Source organism: Gadus morhua, chromosome 9 (genome assembly GCF_902167405.1).
Source record: "Gadus morhua chromosome 9, gadMor3.0, whole genome shotgun sequence".
In the NCBI taxonomy this organism is placed as follows: Eukaryota; Metazoa; Chordata; class Actinopteri; order Gadiformes; family Gadidae; genus Gadus; species Gadus morhua.
This window is the reverse complement of record NC_044056.1, coordinates 11,559,408-11,582,681: the sequence shown is the minus strand read 5'-3', so window position 1 is coordinate 11,582,681 and position 23,274 is coordinate 11,559,408. Positions and strand designations below refer to the sequence as shown.

The window sequence follows — 23,274 nt, the reverse complement described above, 5'->3', positions numbered from 1 at the left end:
TTCGGGCGCGGATGTCACAAAGAGCCGTTGTGTTTTGCCAATACAGTACGCTTCTTATCCATATTAGGCATTTATTTTGTTTCATAAATTAACTGTAGTTTTGGCAGAATACATTTATCGCAATGGTAGAGTCCCAAATTGTGTCCACGTGTGCAAAACTCCAAATAAATCCAAATAAATAATGAAGGTAAGCACAGGCTTCGCCGACTTTGTTGCCTGCTGAAGATCACAACACACGAGCCAACTTGACTTGACCAACACCACTTGTACAGTATATTCAAGAAGAATTTACAAACTAAGAACCCTGACATAATCTGAAAACACAGTGATTTTCAGAAGAAACATCCTATTAAAAAGTCTGAAAAAAGTATTTTCAAAATGAAACTGAATGTGCTAAAATAGGTGATTAAATAACTGAAAAAATGAAAAGGATGTTTGGTGCAATTAAATTTCAATTAAAGTTCACTCTATTCAGCTAAAGATACAAAAGTATGGGTTTGACCATGTGATCCAGTTGGAGACTTTACCAGCTGTTGAGGACGTCTTGAAGGTGAGTGTGTTCTTCATGGACTCCAGGCTCTCCCATGATTCCTCAGATCCAAACAGACCTTTCAGTTTGACTTCAGCTATACTGCAGAAGGAAGCAGAGGACACTTCAGACAGACCTACAAATAATCACAGAATCCCGATCTTGAAAATATATCGCCCTTATATTATAATTATTATATTTAGTCTTACAAAGCAGACTTTAGATGAATAATATGTCTGATAGCAGACAAGCTTAATCAAACAAGACACTTTCATGCTCATTGTAGCTCCATGTGTTACTTTGATACAGTTGGGCTCAATTATCTGATCGAAAATAGCGTTTACACAAAGTACACTCAACGGATAATCACAAATAATTCACCAACATTTCCTTATGCGTCAACCTTGTTAGTGTTAACCAAGGTTAAAATATTGAATTGTAAAGTACAGCTAAGGGAATTGAATCCTTATTAAACAACACTCACGCAAATTCTTTTGAAAACGTGAATTCAAGTCCTTTGGAAAACGAGAAGCGGACTTCAGATGGAAGCTCAGATTCCTCAAAATGAGTGATGTGGGTGGTCCTGTCAGCGTATACCTTCCACCTGTAGAAGACTCACTTCTTTATGCAAGGTAGATGAATATCCATCTGAGGAATTTACTTATCCAAGTACACATATTATGGCTACACAATACAACCGCATTAAAGGAAGCACTGCACTTCATTCATGAATCTCGATGTATAAACTGGAAAATTATTATTGGGCGGCCACTGGCAAAGCTGAATAGACTCACTGATAAAGTTGACTACGTTTGGCCAATTCTCTCCTCCTGTGCTCAATCAGCAAAGGATGGTAATCGTCACTCGCCTTCATCGCTGTAGTTATGCAGATAACGTACCAAAATATATTATAACATACAACAACATTAATAATAATGATAATTCCACATAAATATCAGAAGAGATCAACCAACTGCATGAATATCCCCAGAGAGCAATCAAGGAACACATTTTCATTTTACATCCGTCTCGGAGGACCGAGGACGTTGCCTAGCGACACGCACAAACACGCCCATTTTCCTCGGACGGCGAACTCGCCATCTCGGGTGAACTCAGTGGTGACCGAGCAAAATTCCGAGACAGAATTCAAGATGGCTGCGCCCAATGTGACTTGAAGCATGAACTGTTTTCATTGTGCTTGGGCCGCACGACGCTGAAGTTGGCATCCGATTCGCAGCATCCGATTTAGCAGCTGGTCCACTTTAAATCGGTCCTGATTGAAAACCACTACACCTAGACTCTTCAAATCTGGATTAAATTATCACAGTGAGGCTATACATTATAATAAACATAGTTACAGATTTGTGAAACCTTTTTTCTATTTGTGAAAATGCAATACAGGCTCATTTTAATGCTTTTTAGGGGTCCAGACTGCATTAGAACGGGTCCTGATTGAAAACTTAGGGTTAAGAAATTAACCAAGGTTTTCTGATATATGAGTGAGGTATCTCACTATGGGACACGCCCCTCGCGCTGTCCCCCAGAAGCAATTTTACACTACGCCAGTCGTGACTGGCCAACAGACGTGACGTCTGCCTGCAGAGGAGGGGCTCCCTCCTACTACATAAGCCCCGTCGTCACGTCATCTCTTCAGTCTAGGCAAAACACCTCTTCCTCGCTCCGGGCAAGGAGGGTGGTCTGGTGAGATACCTCACTCATATATCAGAAAACCTTGGTTAATTTCTTAACCCTAAGTTTTCTTTCAATATTCATTCGGTATTGCCCTGTTTACACCTACCCGATAGTGGGCCCCGATGGTGCCCGATGGCTAAATCAGCAGCTATCGTTATAACATCGGGAAATAGTGTGGTTGCATCGGGAAACACCGTTACTCTTCCCGGGAACATCGTTAGACAACGGGAAGAAACGGGAAGAAATGCTCAATGATCGGGCAACAACGGGCAACATCGGCAAAGAACGAACATGTTTGTTAATTTTGGGTCTATCGGGGTAGAATCGGCTACCAGGTGTTTTTATGGGCTAATCGGCTATAATCGGGAATAGAACGGGAGTATAACGTAAGACATCGCAAGTCGTTCGGGAGTTTTCCTGCAGTACATCGGCTATATTCGTTAATCTTCCGCGCTTTATCGTCTTTTATCGTCTTTATATCGGCAACTTCAACACACGAAAGACCCTCGAGAACCCTAGACAAATAACGATTGTGAGTGAACAGATTGTGTTAAGGAAGACCCTCAATCTGCCACTTGGGTATAAATAGGGGGTGATGGATGGATGTCCTACTTTTATAATTACAGGGTACTTCGCCCATTTAGAACCGGCGTTCTATTATTATAAAATCGCTATTGTAATATAAATAAATATATAAATAAATATCAGTCTAAACCAGTCTCCCCTTTGCCTTCTCCAGAAATGACGCCAAACGCGTCATTTGACGTGTTTGGCGTCATTCGAAATGACGTCAAATGACGCCAAACGCACTTCGGGTGTCTTCCCTGGCATAAATCGTTATGTTATCCTTATAACATCGGGTATGTGTAAATGCTACCCCGATAAATTGACCCGATCATACATTTTTAGCCCGATGTCACCCGAATCACCCCGACTTCCACATCGGTGGTCCATCGGCCATTAGCGGCCATTAGCGGGATGGTGTAAACGGGGCATATCTCACTATGGGATATAGTAACTCCCGTATTGCCAAAGAAGTACCAGTGCAAACCCATCAAACAGGCATGTTCACCGATCCAACGCTCAAGACTGTGTGAGACAGATTAGGCGCAGTAACATCCAACCTGTAGAATCTAGCGAAAGTGTGAGGCGTCACCCAGCTGGCAGCCGCACATATCTCTTCCACTGAGACCCCCTGAAACAGTGCCCAGGATGCGGACATGCCGCGAGTCGAATGTGCGCGCAGGCCGATAGGGGGTTCCAAACCCACGCTACTATAAGCCATGGCTATAGCCCCCACGATCCAGTGTGATAAACGCTGCTTCGAGAGAGGCTTCCCCAGATGTGACGTAGCACATGATACAAACAGCCGCTCCGATTTCCTGAATCCAGCCGTCCTATCAACATAGACGCGTAAAGCCCGCACCGGGCAGAGCGCATTCAGCCGCTCCTGCTCCTTGGAGGAGAAAGGGGGAGAATGGAAAGCCAACAGCTCAATAGGGCGGTATGACAACGCAGAGTCGAATACCTTGGGAACAAACGCAGGGTTCGGCTTTAACAGAACCTTTGAGTTCCCCCGCAAAAACTGCATACACGTCGGGCTAACCGACAGCGCATGGATGTCACTAGTGCGTTTAGCCGAGGCCAACGCGAGCAACAAAGCCGTCTTAAACGAGAGCGTCTTAAGCTCTACCTGTTGTAAGGGCTCAAACGGTGGGCGTGACAGTGCATCAAGCACCGTAGATAAATCCCAAGGAGCAGCCAAGCTCCGCAACACCGGCCGAAGACGGCGTGCACCTTTCATAAACCGGCAAACGATAGGGTGCTGACCTGCCGATTTGTCCCCAAAACCTATGTGACAAGCCGATATAGCGGCCAAGTACACTTTGACAGTGGAGAAAGCCCGGCCTTTATCCAGCAAATCCTGTAGAAATGTCAGAATAACAGGCACGGGACTCTGGAAAGCTATTTCCCCAGCTTTCGCGCACCAATCCTCGAACGCACGCCATTTCCCTTCATATGCGCTACGCGTGGAGGAAGCCCTGGCGCCCTGGATAGTCGTAATGACATTCAATGGGAGTCCAGCCGTCGTTAGGTTCATCCTTTCACGGGCCAGGCCCATAGAGCCATGCGCTCCGGATGAGGATGGAAGATTTCCCCATGCGCTTGCGTCAGGAGGTCCCTTCGTAAAGGCAGAGGCCAAGGCTGGCCGCACAGCAACTGGACTATTTCCGCCAACCAATATTTCCCCGGCCAACGGGGGGCTATAAGGATCAGCGCATGACCCTTCTCTCGCACCCTGGCGAGAGTAGGAATGATCAGTTCTAATGGGGGGAAAGCGTACAGGAGGACGTGCGGCCACTCGTATGCCAAAGCATCCAGCCCCATTGGGGCGCTCCGACCGGTTAGGGAATAGAACAGAGGGCACTGAGTGTTTTCCTCTGATGCAAAGAGATCGACCTCTGCTCGACCGTATTTCTCCCATATCTGGTTCACGACCACGACGTGGAGTTTCCAGTCCTTGTAGCGAGGGTCGCCCCTGGACATTAAATCTGCTCCCCAGTTCCGCGCGCCCGGCACGTGTGTTGCTCTCAGCGACAACAGGTGGGCGTTGCCCCAAATGGTCAGTCTGTGTGACAACGTGTGCATTTGAGGGGAGCGCAGCCCCCCCTGACGGTTTATATACGCCACCACCGTGGTGTTGTCCGTCCTGACTAGAACATGTTGCCCTCTCAGAAAGGGAAGAAAATGTTTCAGCGCCAGTGACACCGCCTGAAGTTCCAGGCAGTTTATGTGAACAAACTGCATATGTGAGCTCCAAGTGCCATTTACTGATCTGCCCTCGTATACGGCTCCCCAGCCCGCCCGAGAGGCATCCGTTGAAAGGACCTTCCTCGCCAGGACAGTTCCCATGGTAACGCCTGTAGTCAGAAAGTACGCGCGTCCCCAAGGGCGCAGCGCCGAGACGCACGCCATGGAGATCAAAACCCGGCGATGGCCATGGCACGTCGGGTTCAGTCTGAGTGCTGCAACCCATCGCTGAACCGGCCTCATATGGAGGCGGCCAAGTGGGACTACTACCAGCGCCGACGCCATCGGACCCAATAGTCTGAGGCACGTTCTGAACTTCAACATCGTCCCCCTGCGAAAAAGTGCCAGACAGGCCTGAAAGGCTTCCACTCTCTCCGCGGATAGACGTGCTTTGAACGTCACTGAATCGAGGCACAAGCCTATGAACGTTATGCTTTGAGTAGGGACCAAAACACTCTTTTTCACGTTTATTGTGAAACCCAGGGACACTAGGTGCGATATGAGCACGCTGGTCTGCGCCTGAGCCTCCTGGGGCGACTGTGTGGCTAGAAGCCAGTCGTCTATGTATGTTGCCAAACGCATTCCCTTCAACCTGAGGGGCGCGATGGCATCTCCGTGCATTTCACAAACACCCGTGGACTTAACGAAAGGCCGAACGGGAGAACCAATTACTCGTACGTTACGCCCTGGAAGGCGAACCTGAGATATTTCCTGTGAGGGGGATAAATGGCGATATGGAAATAAGCGTCCCTCAGATCTATGCTTGTGAACCAGCCTCCCGGGCGCACGAAGCGTATGAGAGCGGCGTGTGTCAGCATCCTGAAACTGTACTGTCTCATGTATCTGTTCAGAGCGCGTAAATCTAATATCGGCCGGAGGCCCCCTCCCTTCTTCGGGACTAGAAAGTACCTCGAGTAAAAACCGCTTTGGTTTTTCTCCGGTGGCACTACCCGAATTGCCCTTTTGTTTCTTAGAGAGGTGATTTCCTCCTGTAGAACCTGAGCATTCTCTCCACGGGCCTGCGACTGCAGTATCCCGTTGAAACGGGGAGGAGTGGACGCAAATTGGAGCCTGTAGCCGGCGGTTACAGTTTTTATAACCCAATCCTGTTACGGTTGGCGAAAGGTTGGTTAGGACCCAGGATGCAGAGACAGAGTCAGTACGGACAATCCACGGTTTATTGTCAGTAAAGAATAACTCAAGAGATAACCAGCGTGCAAGGCGAAGACAGGAGCGGGTGGGCGTAGCTGGCGGAGGCACCGGAGAGTGTTGCAGTCCGGGGATCATCCACTGGCGAGGAACGAATGAAAGGATAACACGACGTTAGGAATCAAAGGATTAGGTTAGGGAATCAATGTATACACGTCAGCCAAAATACCGAATGAGACGGAATAATCTGGCGCCGACGAGAAGTCCCCGCCAGGCTTAAGAAGGCGTGTGATTAGTTGATGAAGTCCAGGTGTCCCACGTTGCGGTGCCCCGCTCAGCTCGCCACGCCCCTCACCTGTCTAAGAACCAATGTCTGGGGAGCAAATCATAGAGCAATCGCGACAGTACCCCCCCCTCAACGGACGCCTCCTGGCAGCCCACCAGGCCTATCTGGAAAACGTTCATAAAATTCCCTGATAAGCTCAGGATCCAAAATAAAGGATCGGGAGACCCAGGACCGCTCCTCCGGCCCGTACCCCTCCCAGTCCACCAGAAACTGGAACCCCCTACCCCGTCTGCGTACATCCAACAGTTCCCGGACAGAATAGGCCGGGTGGTCATCGATGAGCCGAGGGGGTGGAGGGGGTTCGGACGGAGGATTGAGAATGCTGGCAGAAACAGGCTTTAGCAGTGAAACGTGGAAGACTGGATGAACGTTGAGCGCAGGGGGTAGCTTGAGCTTGATAGCACACGGATTAATGATACCCGAAATCACATACGGACCAATGTACTTGGGTGTCAGCTTCTTACACTCAGTCTGAAGGGGCAGGTCCCGAGAGGAGAGCCAGACGCTCTGCCCCACCTGGTAGTCGGGAGCAGGAGTGCGGTGACGGTCCGCCATCTGCCTGTTCCGGGCCGCCGTGCGCGTGAGTGCCTCCCTCGCCTCGCGCCACACCCGGCGGATGCGCCGGAGATGTTCCTGGACTGACGGGACCGCCACCACTGTCTCCTGCACCGGGAAGAGTGGAGGCTGGAAGCCCATAGACACATGGAAGGGAGACATACCTGTGGCGGAGCAGACCAGAGAGTTCCTGGCGTATTCGATCCACGGCAGGTGAGTGGACCAGGAGACAGGGTGTTCGGCGGCGACGCAACGCAATGCCGACCCGAGGTCCTGGTTAGCTCGCTCTGTCTGGCCGTTAGTCTGTGGGTGGTAGCCGGAGGAGAGACTGGCAGACGCCCCTAACGCCTGACAAAACGCCTTCCAAACCCGTGAGGAGAACTGCGGTCCCCGGTCCGACACAATGTCCTGGGGGATACCGTGGAGCCGGAACACGTGCAGGACCAGCAGGTTCGCCGTCTCCAGAGCTGAGGGGAGTTTTGAGAGCGGAACAAAATGCACAGCCTTGGAGAAACGATCGACAATAGTCAGTATGACCGTATTACCGTCTGAGGACGGCAGACCAGTCACGAAGTCCACCGCTATGTGCGACCACGGCCGGTGTGGAACAGGTAGAGGACGCAGAAGACCAGCCGGAGCACGGTGTGATGATTTGCCGCGGGCACAGACGGAACAGGCAGCCACGAAATCCTTGGTGTCGGCAGCCATGGAGGACCACCAAAACCGCTGTCGGAGAAGAGAGAGACAGCGGAGAAACCCTGGATGGCAGGCAACTCTGGACTCGTGCCCCCACTGGAGAACGGGCGTGCGGGCCGCTGGCGGAACAAACATCCGACCCGGAGGGCAACCCTCGGGGGTAGGCAGTCCCTGCTGGGCATCCAGCACCACCCGCTCAATCTCCCATCGGGCTGCCCCGATGACACAGGCGGGAGAGAGAATCCTTTCCTCCTCCGACTGCAACACCGGGGAGTCGTACTGGCGAGAGAGAGCGTCGGCCTTGCCGTTCTTGGAACCAGGACGGTAGGTGAGGGTAAAATGAAACCGACCCAGGAAGAGAGCCCAACGCGCCTGGCGGGAGTTCAGTCTACGGGCGGTCTGGATGTAGGCCAGGTTCCGATGGTCCGTCCACACGATAAATGGATGCGCCGCCCCCTCCAACCAGTGCCTCCACTCCTGCAATGCCAGCACCACTGCTAGCAGCTCCCTGTTACCAACGTCATAGTTAGTCTCAGCCGAGCTAAGACGACGGGAGAAAAAGGAACAGGGATGTAATTTGTTGTCCAGCGCCGAGCGCTGGGACAACACTGCTCCCACCCCAGAGTTGGAGGCATCCACCTCCACCACGAACTGGACAGCTGGATCGGGATGACACAGTACTGGAGCTGAGGAGAACCATTTCTTAAGCCGCAGAAACGCGGACTGAGCCGTCTGCGACCAACCGAAAGGAACCTTAGTGGAGGTTAATTGGGTTAGGGGAGCAGCCACCCGACTATAATCCCTTATGAACCTCCTATAAAAGTTGGCAAATCCCAGGAACCTCTGTAGCTGTTTCCGAGTGGTAGGAACCGGCCACTCAGAAACCGCCCTCACCTTCTCAGGATCCGCCTGCAGTTGACCCTTCTGCACCACGAAGCCCAGGAAACTGACCGAGTCGGTGTGGAAGGAACATTTCTCCGCCTTGACGAACAGCTTGTTCTCCCATAACCGCCGTAACACCAACCGAACCTGCTGCTTGTGTTCAGCGAGTTCCCTAGAAAAAATCAAAATGTCATCGAGATAGACTACTACAAATCGGTGTAACATATCCCGGAGAACGTCATTGATTAGAGCCTGGAAAACGGCTGGTGCATTTGTGAGCCCGAAAGGCATAACGAGATATTCAAAGTGACCCAGTGGAGTGTTGAATGCCGTCTTCCATTCGTCCCCCTCCCGGACGCGAACCAGATGGTAGGCGTTCCGGAGATCCAGCTTAGTGAAGATGGTGGCCTGGTGAAGAGGAGCAAAGGCAGAGTCAAGAAGCGGAAGAGGGTACTTGTTCTTGACCGTGATGTCTTTATTCCCCTGTAGTCCACACAGGGGCGCAGGGATTTGTCCTTCTTCTCCACAAAGAAGAATCCTGCTCCCACGGGAGAGGAAGAAGGACAAATGAGACCGTTCGCCAGTGACTCGGATATATAGTTCTCCATGGACTCTCTCTCCGGCTTAGACAAGTTGAACAGTTTGCTGGAAGGCAGGGGGGCACCGGGCAACAAGTCAATAGAGCAGTCATAGGGACGGTGAGGGGGCAGGGACAGGGCCCTATCCTTACTAAATACCTCCTTGAGGTCATGGTAAGAGGAGGGAACTCCAGAGAGGTCTATGGGGTCAGGTGAGTGAGGGGGAACGGCACACTTACTAGGGGGCGTGGCCGACCGAAGGCAGTGAGAATGACAAAAAGTGCTCCAGCTGACTAAGGATGAGGTGGACCAGTCAATGTGGGGGTTATGCAATCTCAGCCAGGGAAGACCGAGCACAACGGGGGAAGTGGGGGAGGGAATAACAAAAAAACTAATTAATTCTTGATGGTTGCCCGAGAGCAGGAGTGAAACAGGAGTGGTCCGGTGAGTGACCCGAGCCAAGAGGCGGCCATCCAAGGCAAAGACCTCCTTGGGCTCAGGGAGTAGGTCCAGTCTCAGCTGGGCCTGAGAACAAAAATCAAAGTCAATAAAGTTCTCATCAGAACCCGAGTCAATAAAAACAAAAAAAGACTCGAAGTGCTGAAGACCAGGTAACTGACCCGGAACTAGGATCCGCTTGGGGGAACCCGGAGGACCGGCTACTCGGCTCACCAGCGGCCCCCTGGAAGCTGGTGAGCCTGCCCTTTTACTGTCTGTGGGCATGCGTCAAGAGAATGACCCCCCTCCCCACAGTAAAGACAGAGATTGTTCCTAGTACGACGGCGACGTTCTGCAGAGGGCAACCGCATTCTCCCCACCTGCATGGGCTCGGGCCCGAGTCCTACATCGGTGGAAGAAGCGTTGGGAGCAGAACGAGACATGGGGTTAGACCGAGCGACCGGCCAACCGGTAGATCCAGAACCAAGAGCGGCGGACGGAGTGTCGGGATGATTGCGTCTCTCCCTCTGTCTCTCTCTTAATCGATTGTCCAAGCGGGAGGCTAAGGCAATGAGTTCGTCTAACGAGTTGGTCTCGTCCCTAACCGCGAGCTCGTCTCTAACACGGTCGGTTAGTCCCCTCAAAAAAACGCTCTGTAAAGCCGTCTCATCCCACCCACTCTCCGCTGCGAGAATACGGAAACTTAATGCAAACTGAGCGACAGAGTCCGAGCCCTGACGCAGGGAGAGAAGTCGGCTGCTGGCCTCCTTTCCCCGAACCGGGTGGTCAAATACCCTCCGCATCTCGTTAACAAAATCGGCATAGGAAAGCGCGAGAGAGGGTCTATTAATGGAGTTCGCTACCGCCCAATCGGCGGCCTGGTCTGATAACAGACTCATCATAAAAGCAGTCTTAGTCCTGTCGCTGGCGTAAGACAACGGCTGCTGTTCGAAGACTAGGGTGCACTGGTGTAGAAATTGCCTACAACGGCCTAACTCCCCCGAATACCTGACCGGAGTAGGAATAAACGGTTCGCGGAGCTGACTGGGTGAGGCAACGTGCGCCGCAGCATGGAAGTCCGACGTGGAGGAGACTGCCGGTCCGTGGATCGAGCCGGGAGCGGCTAAGGAGGAGACCATCCTACCAGCTCAGCCTGGTAGGCCAGCAGCAGCGACGACGCGTTGAGCGCCTTCACCGTCGTCGCCATCGCCTTGTAGCCCTTCTCGGTCATTGATGACTGGAAGGAGTCGGCTCTGGACGGCAGTGTAGGGCTCGCTGAAGTCATGGCGGACTTCTGCGTGGGGTGGAGGTGCGACGCCAGCAGTGGTTCAACCGGAGGAAGATGGGAGAACCCCTTTTCCTCCATACCGGCCCAATCCAACCCCGATCCACCCTGGATGGGGATCTTGGCTGAGAGAGGCTTGCCCCAAGACCGGGTCGCTTCCTCCAGGCACTCGGGAAAGGCCGGAAGTAGCAGGCTGGTTGAAGCCTTCGCCTTCGGGAGTCGCTTGCCCTCGTAGCGAGATGTGGCGGTCTCCACCGGGGCCTCCGGCCACTCGATGTTTAGCCGCGCAGCCACCCTCTTGCAGGCCTCGTGTAGGTCCATGCTCACGGCCGGGTTCGGGGAGGGGGTGCACGCACCGCCCACCACCATAGGCGACGCGGTGCGGGGGGAAAAGGAATCATCATCCTCGTCCTCGTCAGAGCCGAGGCTAATGGATTCCCCCCCCGACTCGGAGTGATCGCCCTCGGCTTCGTCTGGCCCTTCCAGCAGGCTAGCCTCGAAAGCGTCGGGCTGAGTCAACTCCAGCGGCTGGGAAGCGTCGGTGAGGTCCACCTCCGATCCCCAGCTGGTTCCCAGTGGGGCGGAGAGTCCCCGGGAACCTCCCGCTAGCTCCGGTAGTGGCGGGTCGGTTACCCCCATTACCGGATCATCTGTGCTGAGCTTCGCCTGCTTAGTCAGCCGGCGTTTGCGGGTTTTATTTGAAAACCGTGCGCAATGCTCGCAGGTAGGCGGGAATGCAAGGGCAGCCTTGGCATGTTCCAGCCCAAGGCAGCGAATGCAGGCGGTGTGGCTATCCGCTCCCGACATTTTGTTCCCGCACGCGCAGAACTTTGTCGGAGGCTTCCCCGAGCCCTCGGTTAGGGTAGGTTCAACCTCTGACTGCATGTTCTCGCCTTCCGTTTATGCCGGCTGCTGTTTGGTGACAGGTCAGCCGGGACACGGGTGTAGCTAGTGTAGATGCTAGCAGCTAGTATGGATACTAGCAGAGGCTACTGTTTGGTGACAGACTAGCTTACTTCTTCAGTCTCACAGAGGTCAGAGGTAGCGATAGGCTAGCGTTCGGTGACCGAGGGGTTAGCTCGCTCAGTGAACAGTGTGCTAGTCCGTCTACGACTTCTGTCTGCGAGGTGCTTTTAGGAGCGAGAAGAGGTTAAAGACTGAAGAGATGACGTGACGACGGGGCTTATGTAGTAGGAGGGAGCCCCTCCTCTGCAGGCAGACGTCACGTCTGTTGGCCAGTCACGACTGGCGTAGTGTAAAATTGCTTCTGGGGGACAGCGCGAGGGGCGTGTCCCATAGTGAGATACCGAATGAATATTGAAAGAAAACCACTACACCTAGACTCTTCAAATCTAGACTAAATTATCACAGTGAGGCTATACATTATGTAAAACATAGTTTCAGATTTGTGAAACCTTTACCCTATTTGTGAAAATGCAATAAAGGCACATTTGAATGCTTTTTAGGGGTCCAGACCGCATTAGAACTTATCCTGATTAAAAACCACTACACCTAGACTCTTCAAATCTGGACTAAATGATCACACTGAGGCTATACATTATGTAAAACATAGTTTCAGATTTGTGAAACCTTTAACCTATTTGTGAAAATGTAATGCGGTCTGGACCCCTAAAAAACATTCAAATAAGCCTGTATTGCATTTTCACAAATAGGGTAAAGGTTTCACAAATCTGAAACTATGTTTTACATAATGCATAGCCTCACTGTGATAATGTAGTCCAGATTTAAAGAGTCTAGGTGTAGTGGTTTTCAATCAGGACCGATTTGAAGATTCTAATGCCGCTTTTCCACTGCATGGTACCAGCTCGACACGACTCGACTCGACTCGACTCGACTCAGCTCGCATTTTTTGCGTTTCCACCGCGAAAACATGGTATCTGGTACCTGAAGTGGCTGCTTTTTCTAGTACCGCCTCGCTCTAGGTTCCAAGCGGCTGAGCCGATGCTAAAAGGTGACGTCGGCAGACGGCCGGCCACTGATTGGCCAGAGAGTGTGAGGATGTCACGAGAGCGACATGGCAAACATGCTGGTAACAGCCATAGCAGCGCCGCAGCCAACATATTCCAATTCTTCAACATGCCAGCTAATAATAGCAATGTTATCGATGTCCTCCATTGTTGTTATGTGGGTTCTGTCCATGTGTGGGTTGCGTGAGTGTTGTTTGCGTCGCGTCCAAAATACGTCACGGCCCCTTCGCGCAGCCGACCCCGCCCACGTCCAGGAGGTACTATTTGCTGTGGAAAACGACCCGTGCTGCTACCGTGTCGAGTCGTGTCGAGTCGAGTTGAGTCGAGTCGAGCTACATGTGCGGTGGAAAAGCGGCATAAGTGGTTTTCAAGCCGAATCGGATGCTGCGAATCGGATGCCAACTTCAGCGTCGTTTGGGCCGCTTTGGTGGTTTAAATGGCAATTTCAATCACTCGTATTACTGCAATACCTTACTGCATCCGTATCTCTGCCTATGGCCTATATAGCCTACCTATTTTGAAGCGCCTGGTACTCTGCCAATGCTACCGCGACGACAGCTTTCCGGGTGGCGTCCATGTTTTCGTCCAACGACCGAGCTAAATAATAAAACGCTTGAAGGGGGGGCGTGGCGTCAGATCAGAGATCCGAGTCGGTTCGCAGAGAATACTCAAACGCACGCACCGCCCCCTCCCTACCGGACTGAGGCGAACCAAACCGTACCGCACCCTGCAGTGGAAACGCGGAGTTAGGATTATGACTGTCTATACCACAGACAAATAAAGTGGCATTGTTAACTATTACAAATGCATATTTTACTGTTTAAATGAAAATTGCTTTCATAGGGCTCATCTTTTAACCACATGTGGTAAGTCATGGTGATTTAAGATCAGGTTAATAAACAAGGTGATGAAGGGATTTTAATCAAAGACCTCACTTCATATAACTGTATGCATAATGGGCTCTATTTTAACGGTCTAAAACGCAAGTGAGAAGCGCAAAACGGAAGTGGCTTTGTGGGTGGGTGTCTGCTGTTGCTATTCCTGGTGTGTAAGCTTATGTTGCAGTTCCGACCTGCCATGGTGCGTCAAAATAGCAACACCAACTGCGCCATCCGCTAGTGCACTTGGGGCCTCTACGAATTCTCTTTTTTGCATAGGAAATTTCCTTTCCTTTGGAGATGACTCGGAAATGCTTGGCGGAAAGGTGTTTTGAATTCTAAAAATGCTTAGGAAAGGAGCCTCGATGCTTCCTTTAGGTTACTCCTGAGCTTCCTTTGCAAAAGGAAAGGAGATACTGTATCCCATATCCTTTACGGCGGCAATATTAAAAGCAACATGCCACCGACGAAGTTTACCAACTACGCGAAGACGCATGAGAGACACGGTAAAGCAGAAGCATAGAAGAGAAGAAAATACAATTGATAATAAATGGATACCAATTCCAGAAACATAATTATTTGAATATAAATGAATTCATTTATTTCTGATTAGTAAGCACATAAAATACACCATAAGAAAAGAAAATGCCAACTTCACATTTAAGAAAGACTACTGGGGGCAGTTAATTTCAACATCAACATAAATTTAGCCCCTTTTTTTCAACATGTGAATTGGAATTCAAGTGGTCTAAAATATTCCCGTTGGCCAAGTCCAACCTAAGTGATTCTCACTGTTGGCGATAACCCGATTGAAATCAATACAATAAAAAGGTTATGAGATTTAACTATTCGCAGAGGCCCCTGGTGCTATGTATATCACTACAATGCTATTCAAATATAACAAATAAAAGGCAACAACCTTAACTTAGCAATATTCTAGTGACAGAACCCTAACCGCCATTATTTATTTCCAATGGTATTAAATTGACCACCACCAATTAGTTCTCTATATTTGTCTATTGTGTATCTGTATCAGTAATAATAATAATAATAATGGATTGAATTTATATAGCGCTTCTATATAGACACTCAAAGACGCTTTACAGTAAAGGGAGGGAACTCACTAACCACCACCAGCATCATCATGTTTGTTATTCTTGTAAAACAGAACATATACCATTTGGTACTCAGCATTTCTCTACATGACAAAAATGATAATCTAACAATGGAGGGAGGTACAGTAGGGACCGCTATCATATCTGTTTTTGCCCAAAACAAATTGCCTTTTGGGAACCCAACACATTAGTATATGTAATATTTATTATCTTAATGTTTTTGCATGGCTAATTGCAGTGACGGATTGACCAATTTCCTATAAATATTTAGACCTTTGGACATAACTGTATCCAGTTGATGCTCCTTGCAGTGAGTGGGTATTATTATTTAAATCCCAAATTGTCTAACTAATTTGTGAGAAAGTCAATGGTTAGAGTATTTGAGTAGCCTGTAAATGGTTAATAGTAAAATGCGAGGCATATGAGGTCAAGATATACAAAGGATGCACATTTTTTAAATGATATCCCTGCATTGATGAGCAATCTCAAACAGGAATGCTACTCCTCCTCCTCCGGTAGCGAACATCTTTGTGGTTCTAGTCATATAGACACACTATTCTCGATCTCCGAGGGTTTCAGATAGCAGTACGGAACGTGAAGAGTTGCGTTCCTCTCTATGATCCTTTCCTCGATGCTGGAGAGTTCCTTCTGGAAGTTCTCTATAATCTGCTTGGCCGCCGGCTCACCAAAGCGTTCCTCAGGGTAGGAACCAAGAACAACCTGAGGGAACAAGACACATTCCATAGATGGTATTCTGAGATGTTGGCGTTCATTATTATCAGACAAAAGCTGCATCTGTCTTACTGTTCCAGTAAATAAGGCAAGATATCTTTTAGATGATACGCAAGGTAAGGGTGTACCCTCAGGGAACGGTAAATTAAACGTATCTCATTTCATTGTCTTCTTGTTATAAAGCTAATTTTTCTCATCTCATCTTAGGTTTCAAGCCTGAAAGTCTCACCATGAATAGCCCTGTTCTGCTCTTATTACGCAATGCTCTCTATTACGGATGTAGTGTTTTAGTGTTCAAATCCTACTCATAGTGGTCCATAAACGTCGCTGCGTTTAGCCTGCATGCAGCCTTGCGCTTTGTTGATGTGAGTTATACATGAGAAGATTGGCTTTCCTTCTCAAACTACGTTAAAATGGCATATATAACATAACAGTAAAGCATTTTTTTTTTTAAATCTCCCCCGATTAAATTGGACATAACACTTCTGGTGTGTTTGCAACTTCTAGCCACGCCCTTCTAGCCACGCCATGTAAGGCCCCTCCACAAATCTGTGTCTGTCGCCCCATCTTTATATCCCAATTTACCGAGTCTGTGTATTTCTTGTGTAGAACCGATGAAAGGGCGATGAAGTCAACGGAGTGACCAATGTTTGGCAGTGTCTCCAGAATGGTCTCCATGGTAACCTGTCCCTTGGTAGTTGGAGGTGCTCTTCGAAGCTGAAGAGGGTTGTTTGGGACCCAGCTGTTGTAGTCAAACTAAAACACAGAACAGTATTGTTTGACCAAAGCGGCTGTGGCTTTAGCCTTTTGAGACCATCCTGATATTCAAGTATCTGCAAGTTGTTGCGTAACCGGACTGCAATTGATTTGACAATTATGAGCGGAGCCTTATCTTCGTAAAAACACATGATTTTCCTGCTGTCTTGCTCATGCCAAATTTGTTTGGAAGTAAAGCAGAAACAGAAACATTCTTTTTTTGGAATGATGAAGAGAAGGTTGACCTCTGACCTGTCCACTGTTTACAGCTGCGTGTTGAGCAGATGTTGTGAAGATTACCATGGTGACAAACTTGACAACTTCTTCTACGGTGATGAAGGACTCTGGCATCCCTGGATGAGGACGTTAAGCATGTCTTCATATATGCAAAATATACATTGTATGATATATAGAAGCAATATCAAATCATTATTATAAATATAGCCAAACACTGACTCAGATACTACCATTTAAAGTTATTAGCGTGCCATAGTACCACCTGTTGGCCAACGGTCACCCTTTTCTGCATTCAAGGCACATTGCAAACATATTTAAGTTCTAGAGCTGGCTTGTCCTGCCCACTTTGATGATGAGCCCCTGTGGCAACATTTAAAAAAAAAAATGCTATGAAGTCTGGACTAAAATTACATTTGTCTTCAAACACCACAAGGCATGGTTCGTCAATTGTTATGATAATTTTAAAAATGTAAATAGTTTGTTTCATCGTCTCCCTCCCTTTGTCTATGTAGTGAATTTGTGATTACCGGTATTTGGCGAAAGATTTTTCTGTTTACATTTTAATTAACTTAAGGTGATCTCTCCCTCGCTTGAAACAACCACTTTGCTTAATGCAAATTAATGTGCAATGACATCATAAATATGCAAATGAACGCATGACATCATCTTGAGACTTTTATCGACTTCTGGAGCTATTGCTACTTGAAAATAACTTGAATAAACATTTTACATCTCATGGTAAAGACAATGTGGTGGGAGAAGGATAATCCTAAACCAGTTGGAATTGGGACCAGTGGGAATGTTTCAGCCCTACAGGCTCAACCCCTTTAACAATCCTAATAGACCTTTCAATACTAGAACGAACATCCTTATTCAGAACAGGAAAATAATGGGGAGGTGGAACAAGAGAGCAGCAATCTGAAATTGGCAAAAGCTTTTTATGAATGTTGCCTTTATGTATATTGGCCCACTACACATACCTGACCTCCTGTTGCCCAGGAAGCCCCTTGTGGAGATATCTTGGATCCATCTCTGGAGCTCTGCATCCCCAGACACCTCGTCGTCTGTAGGGTAGTAGAGTCCCAGCATTGCCCAGACAAACCTGGAAACGGATCACAAAGCTTTTCAAGCATTATAATTACAGGATGTTTGAGCTCAGGAACAGACCTTTAATTCTTAGCATTGTGAATTGAAATCCAATTTTTTGTTTTAATTATCCACTTGCATTAGGAAAATACCAAAGCTGTTGTTTGTGTCAGATACAACAAAGGTTACTGGCATATGCAACTATAGACGCATTAAGAATCCTATCAACATGTCTGAGATGTCTTAGGTAACCTGTTGATGGCCGTCCATAACTTCAGTCCATCATCTCTGTAGTAAAAGTTAGGGATGTTCTGCAGTCCTCTGTCAGCAATGTTGTCTGGCAGACATAGAGATGAGTAGGTGGTTTCAGCCAGGTGTCTCCTCATCAGCTCATTGGTACCCTCATTGCCAGCTGAACTCTGAAGATGAAAGTCAATCAGCCTTCTGAATCACAACCAATTATGGCAACCACAGTGATATAACAGCAACCACTAAATATTCAGTGTTAAATGAGTGTTAAGTGAGTACATACTTTTGATACAAGTCCCGTTGGCCCAAGTAGCACAACTCGAGCTGCTGTGTTAATTTGTAGAGTGTAGCGGAAGTGGGGAGTCAATAGCTAAAATAAATGATGAGAAATTATGCATCCTATTAATTAATGCAGAATGGGTCCATCCATTAGGGTGTTTACATGAACACTCAAAACCTAGTTGATACCCAAAGGTAACCCAATCTTAATCCGATGTTTTGATGTTAAATGGCCTTGCCAGCCAAATCAACATCGACACACAAGATTTTCTACTACATTTGTACATTCTGAGGTCAAGTTCCATCAGAAAACATCACTAATGTGTTCTCCCCAATGTAAAAATGTGTGAAGCTCTTCTCCTAAAACACGTTTGATTTTGGGACTCTATACGTCTACGTCAGCTGGTCCTACCTTGTAGAGGGGGTGTACGTCTGGGAAGTGACGCATGGTAGCGACAGCAAACACCTCGGCCAACAAGTGGGTGTTCATTAGATGAGAGATAATCTGATGAATTACTGAATCTGCATTTTTCACAAACATCTTCACCAGGAGCCAGTCGAGCTCTGGATCGCTGGGGACGAAGATTGGGCATTTCTCTGATGGTTCCTGTCCCAGCTTTAGGGGAGAAGATAGGACAACATAATAAAATAGTTATGCAACTTCACAAAATCTTTGCGTTGATATAAGACAAGCTAAGATAGACTTTATTGTCATTGTACAGTCACCTATACAACGAATTTGGGACATTTTACACATAAGAAAGAAAGAAAGAAAGAAAGAAAGAAAGAAAGAAAGAAAGAAAGAAAGAAAGAAAGAAAGAAAGAAGCAATTTAAGACATTTGTAAAATTAAGGGGGAAAAAAGAAAAAAAAAGAAATGGAATTAGGCTTTGCAAACTGTACAGATTACTTTGGTTTTATCCAAGATCCGTTGGGCAACCTTTTGAATCCCAGGGTTGTCTGATGTCAATTATGCTTGTCATAAAATGTTGAATTGCTGGTCAGTTTTCCTTTGAAGGCTGTGTAATTATAAATGTATTTATATCATGAACTAAAGAAAACTTGCATCGGAATAGATATCAACAAGTCGGGCATTGAAAATAATCTGAAATCAGTATTGGTCATAACCAGAAAAAATTGTTTCATCCCTTCTTTTCATATTACCCATTGTATTTTATTCCCTAAATGCGTCATCACCTGAATAGCTATGGGTTTGAGTGTGCCTGTGGTGTCCAGGTACAGCAGGCAGAGGGCAGCAGTGAGAGGCATTGAATTCCCCTCCACCACGAGGGTCTGAAGACCCTCCAGTGACTTGTAGTCACACAGGAATAGGTTCCCTTTCTGAATTACAAAAAAACACAGGAAGATACAATAAAAAATACACTGATGGAGTAACTGCACACACTCAACAGCTATGTGGCCACAAGTAGAATGATATTTCTGATCATGGTGGAGAAAAAGTGAACCTTCAACCAGTGCTAAATGTAGATCTGTAATAATTGTATTGCAATCGTAAGTTTGTCGTTTTGAGGTATGCTGCAGGTAATGACACATTGCTGGACTATCCAGACTATCCAGCCATCCAAATATTTCGAAAAAATAGATGCTATGGTAGAGTCATCATCAGCACCATAGGAGACATATTGGCTCGACCCAAATCCCATGGGCTTGGTAACCTCGAGGGGCTCTCCCATCTTAGAACCGCTTCATACAGATGTGTATATTTGTAAACAGGTTTGAATATCACTCGCATGCTTTTTGTGTGACACTTGTAAGAACATCTATAGAAACATGTAACCCACTTGTTTTGAAGTGGGTTACCCTTCTGCGGACACCTTTCTGGGTCCGCAATGTGCACCCCTACACATACCTGGATCTCTTGTTGTAGGGAAGTACCAGGCTCTAGGAACGGCTGCACCATCTCTTCAGTGACGGGGAAGTTTGAGGGCATAAGGGGGCAGTTTCTGATTATGGAGGGATGGACACCATTCAGGAACTGGTAGCCATAGAAAGCATCGTCCTTCCAGTGCTCAGCGACATATTCTTCAGAGAGGGGATGGTTATATATTCATTACAGCACTGTAGTCTTCAATAGTATGGGATAAAAGTAAAAAATATAAGCATCTCCCATGCAGCATACAAGCGATTGTTGCCGCCTGTCATTATTTGTTATCTAAAGCTTAATAGGATAATAAGAGCTGCCAAAAAGTAGTCCCAGTGATTCCTTCTCCTGTTGTAAGGGATGTTTAATTGACACCTTTACATCTAAATGTACAGACATTGTCAGATATCCATGTGAATCCACTAAGGGCTGCTGGATTTTTGGAAAAATCATAATCTAGATTATTTTGGTCAATATTGAAATCATAATCCAACCCATTAAAAAAACTTTTTAAGAAGAATTTTTAAATTCCGCCTTAAAAAAATAAACAAGATGGTATAAAAGAAAATGTACGATTCGATTGATCGCCCAGCCCCAAATCCACCCTCAATATTCAAAACTAAAACTATAGTGCTTTTCACATTTTCATCGGCTTAACAAATTAACAATATCCCTCATATACTTACTAACTAAGAAGCCTTATATAATCGGCAAACAATGATTTTCAGGAGAAACATCCCTTTAATATATACTTCACTGTTTAAATCAATCTGTGATCGGTATCGGATCGGTGCATCACTATTTTAAGGATGAAAGAATGAAATCAATCCAAGTAGTGTGTATTGGTGTTCATCTTTGAACGCGAAACTGAACCATGAAGAAACTAAATTGTGTTAAAATAGTAATTCCACAGACGTTTTGTGCAATACATTTTTCTACAAGCTCACTCTATTGAGCTATAGATTTTAAAGCCTAGGTTTTACCATCCAGAAGAGGACATTACCAGCTGTTGGGGACGTCTTGAAGGTAAGTGTATTCTTCATGGACTCCAGGCTCTCCCATGATTCCTCAGATCCAAACAGACCTTTCAGTTTGAGTTCAGCTTTACTGCAGGAGAAAGCAGAGAGACAGACCTACAAAATCAGACAGACCTACAAATAATCACAGAATCACGATCTTGAAATGATAGGGCCTTTATATTATAGTCATTAATCTGTCTGATAGCAGACTAGCTCAAATCAGGCTCAATGCAAAGTGTCGCTCCCATGTGTTACTTTGATACAGTTGAGTTAAATTATCTGAACTAAAAGGTAATTCCTCAACGGACACTCACCAAAAAATCAAATCAAAAAACATTTTGTCATGTGTCAACCTTATTAGTGATGACCAAGTTTAAATTATTGCATTTTCAAGGACAGCCAATATAATTGAATCCTAATTAAACACTCACGTAAATTCTTTTGAAAACGTGAATTCGAATCCTTTGCTAAGAGAGAAGCGAACTTCAGATGGAAGCTCAGACATCTCAAAATGAGTGATGTGGGGGATCCCCTCAGTGTATTCCTTCCACCTGTAGCAGACACAATGTTTTGCAAGTCAGATGAATAACACGGAAAAATGGAAATGATAATGCAAATACAAATATTATTGCTATACAATAAAACCAAAATTAAAGGAAGCACTACATTTTATTCATGAAAGTAGATATATAAGATGGAAAGTTATTATCAGGCTGCAACTGAAAAAGCTGAATAGACTCACTGATAAAGTTCAGTTCGTTTGGTCACCTCTCTCTTCCTGTGCTCAATCAGCAAAGGATGGTCATCGTCACTTTCCTTCGTGGCTGTAATTATGGTATAAGATAAGATATATCATAACATAGAACAACAATCATGAAAATTCCGTATAAATATCAAAAGAGATCAGCCAGCCCACTGCATGAATATCCCAAGAGAGGAATGAAGGACTGAAGTGTAACTTGGTGAAAGACCTTTGGCTCCTCTGAGTTCCAGTACTTCCCCCCAGGTCAACCATCTGTGGCAGGGGAAGAGGACGGCCTCTCCTTCTGGGGTATCCACCACAATCTTGGAGCAGAACCACTGATTTTCTGGCAGATAAAAATATTGAGATATCTCCAGCTTGATGAGCAGAAGATGGCCCAAGGGCTGGGTGTTCACTGGGTAGGTGCTGGTCTGTTGGACAAAACAACAACTATCGACTCTGCTCTTACGTTTATTCTCGTCCGTCTCAGGACATTTTAACAAGCCGTTCATGCAACATCCAGTATGTCATCGTTTACTTTTTCAAGCATCTTTAAAAAAGACCAGAACTGGATCATCAACATTCAGAGCGCTGGTGGCCTGAGGGTTTTTCGATAAGGGGGTTGGTCACACAGAGCAGTGTTTTTAGAAATGCAACCCCAACTTCACCATGGCTTTCCTATACACTTTATGTGCTAAGCTGGTTCTTTTAAGGGCCCACTGTTTTCTGGTGTTTCTTCACTGAGCAAAAATGCTATATGGGACAATCCCATGACACTATGTGGTGTAAGCTTCAGATGTAAGTGAAATGGAGAACGTTAAGCAGTGGAACTCTGTTGATGCAAATGTTCCAGGAAGATACAAGAAATAAATTAAAAAATATTTATTAGAATCAATCCCTATTGTGAAAATAATGAGTTATCACGCGATATTTAAGGTTCACCAACTATTGAGTCATTAGATAGTAGAGAAAGAGTCAATTAACTTGTACTGCTGCAGACCCAATAGTACACCGGAGATTAATGAAAGCGTTGAAAAGCCAACTGCAATTCCTCACCTGGTCGGGGCGGAAGTCAATGCCATAGTTGTTTAGCTCAGTGCGCTCACTCTCCCCATTCGTTCCAACCAAGGTAACAAATACGTGGTCATTTGTTCCTGCCCTTAACCTGTCACCCGTCGTCACATGTACCTGATACATACACATGATGGGAACCTGGAAGAGAACACAAATGTTACCAATCTTTCCATCAAAGGCCACTCTCTGAACTTCCTAGACACCTACCTAGTACTACCTACTCTAAGGTCTATAGATCTAAAGGTTATCTCTATGTTGGTTGTGTTTGCGTCAAAAA

The 23,274-nt window shown here is 46.8% G+C and overlaps 1 protein-coding gene across 2 annotated transcripts in view; it reads right to left on the bottom strand.

Annotated features, from left to right (window-relative positions):
• The window catches only part of LOC115550328 (hydroperoxide isomerase ALOXE3-like), a 35,198-nt gene that overhangs the window by 5,718 nt on the left and 6,206 nt on the right, over nucleotides 1–23,274 (bottom strand). Inside the window, exons 2-15 of one of the 2 annotated variants that reach the window (XM_030365255.1) lie at nucleotides 22,980–23,135; nucleotides 22,153–22,354; nucleotides 21,924–22,005; nucleotides 21,613–21,732; nucleotides 21,166–21,269; nucleotides 20,151–20,323; nucleotides 19,478–19,621; nucleotides 18,694–18,897; nucleotides 18,286–18,372; nucleotides 18,006–18,172; nucleotides 17,648–17,769; nucleotides 16,683–16,783; nucleotides 16,260–16,430; nucleotides 14,999–15,662 (exon numbers count right to left, since the gene is read on the bottom strand). In XM_030365255.1, coding sequence (XP_030221115.1) covers nucleotides 15,483–15,662; nucleotides 16,260–16,430; nucleotides 16,683–16,783; nucleotides 17,648–17,769; nucleotides 18,006–18,172; nucleotides 18,286–18,372; nucleotides 18,694–18,897; nucleotides 19,478–19,621; nucleotides 20,151–20,323; nucleotides 21,166–21,269; nucleotides 21,613–21,732; nucleotides 21,924–22,005; nucleotides 22,153–22,354; nucleotides 22,980–23,126 — 2,004 coding nt within the window. In that variant the 5' untranslated portion in view covers nucleotides 23,127–23,135 and the 3' untranslated portion in view covers nucleotides 14,999–15,482. Of the gene's footprint in view, nucleotides 1–527; nucleotides 632–1,013; nucleotides 1,134–1,323; nucleotides 1,406–14,998; nucleotides 15,663–16,259; nucleotides 16,431–16,682; nucleotides 16,784–17,647; nucleotides 17,770–18,005; nucleotides 18,173–18,285; nucleotides 18,373–18,693; nucleotides 18,898–19,477; nucleotides 19,622–20,150; nucleotides 20,324–21,165; nucleotides 21,270–21,612; nucleotides 21,733–21,923; nucleotides 22,006–22,152; nucleotides 22,355–22,979; nucleotides 23,136–23,274 lie in introns of those variants that run through there. The other variant, XM_030365254.1, reaches the window with a different exon arrangement.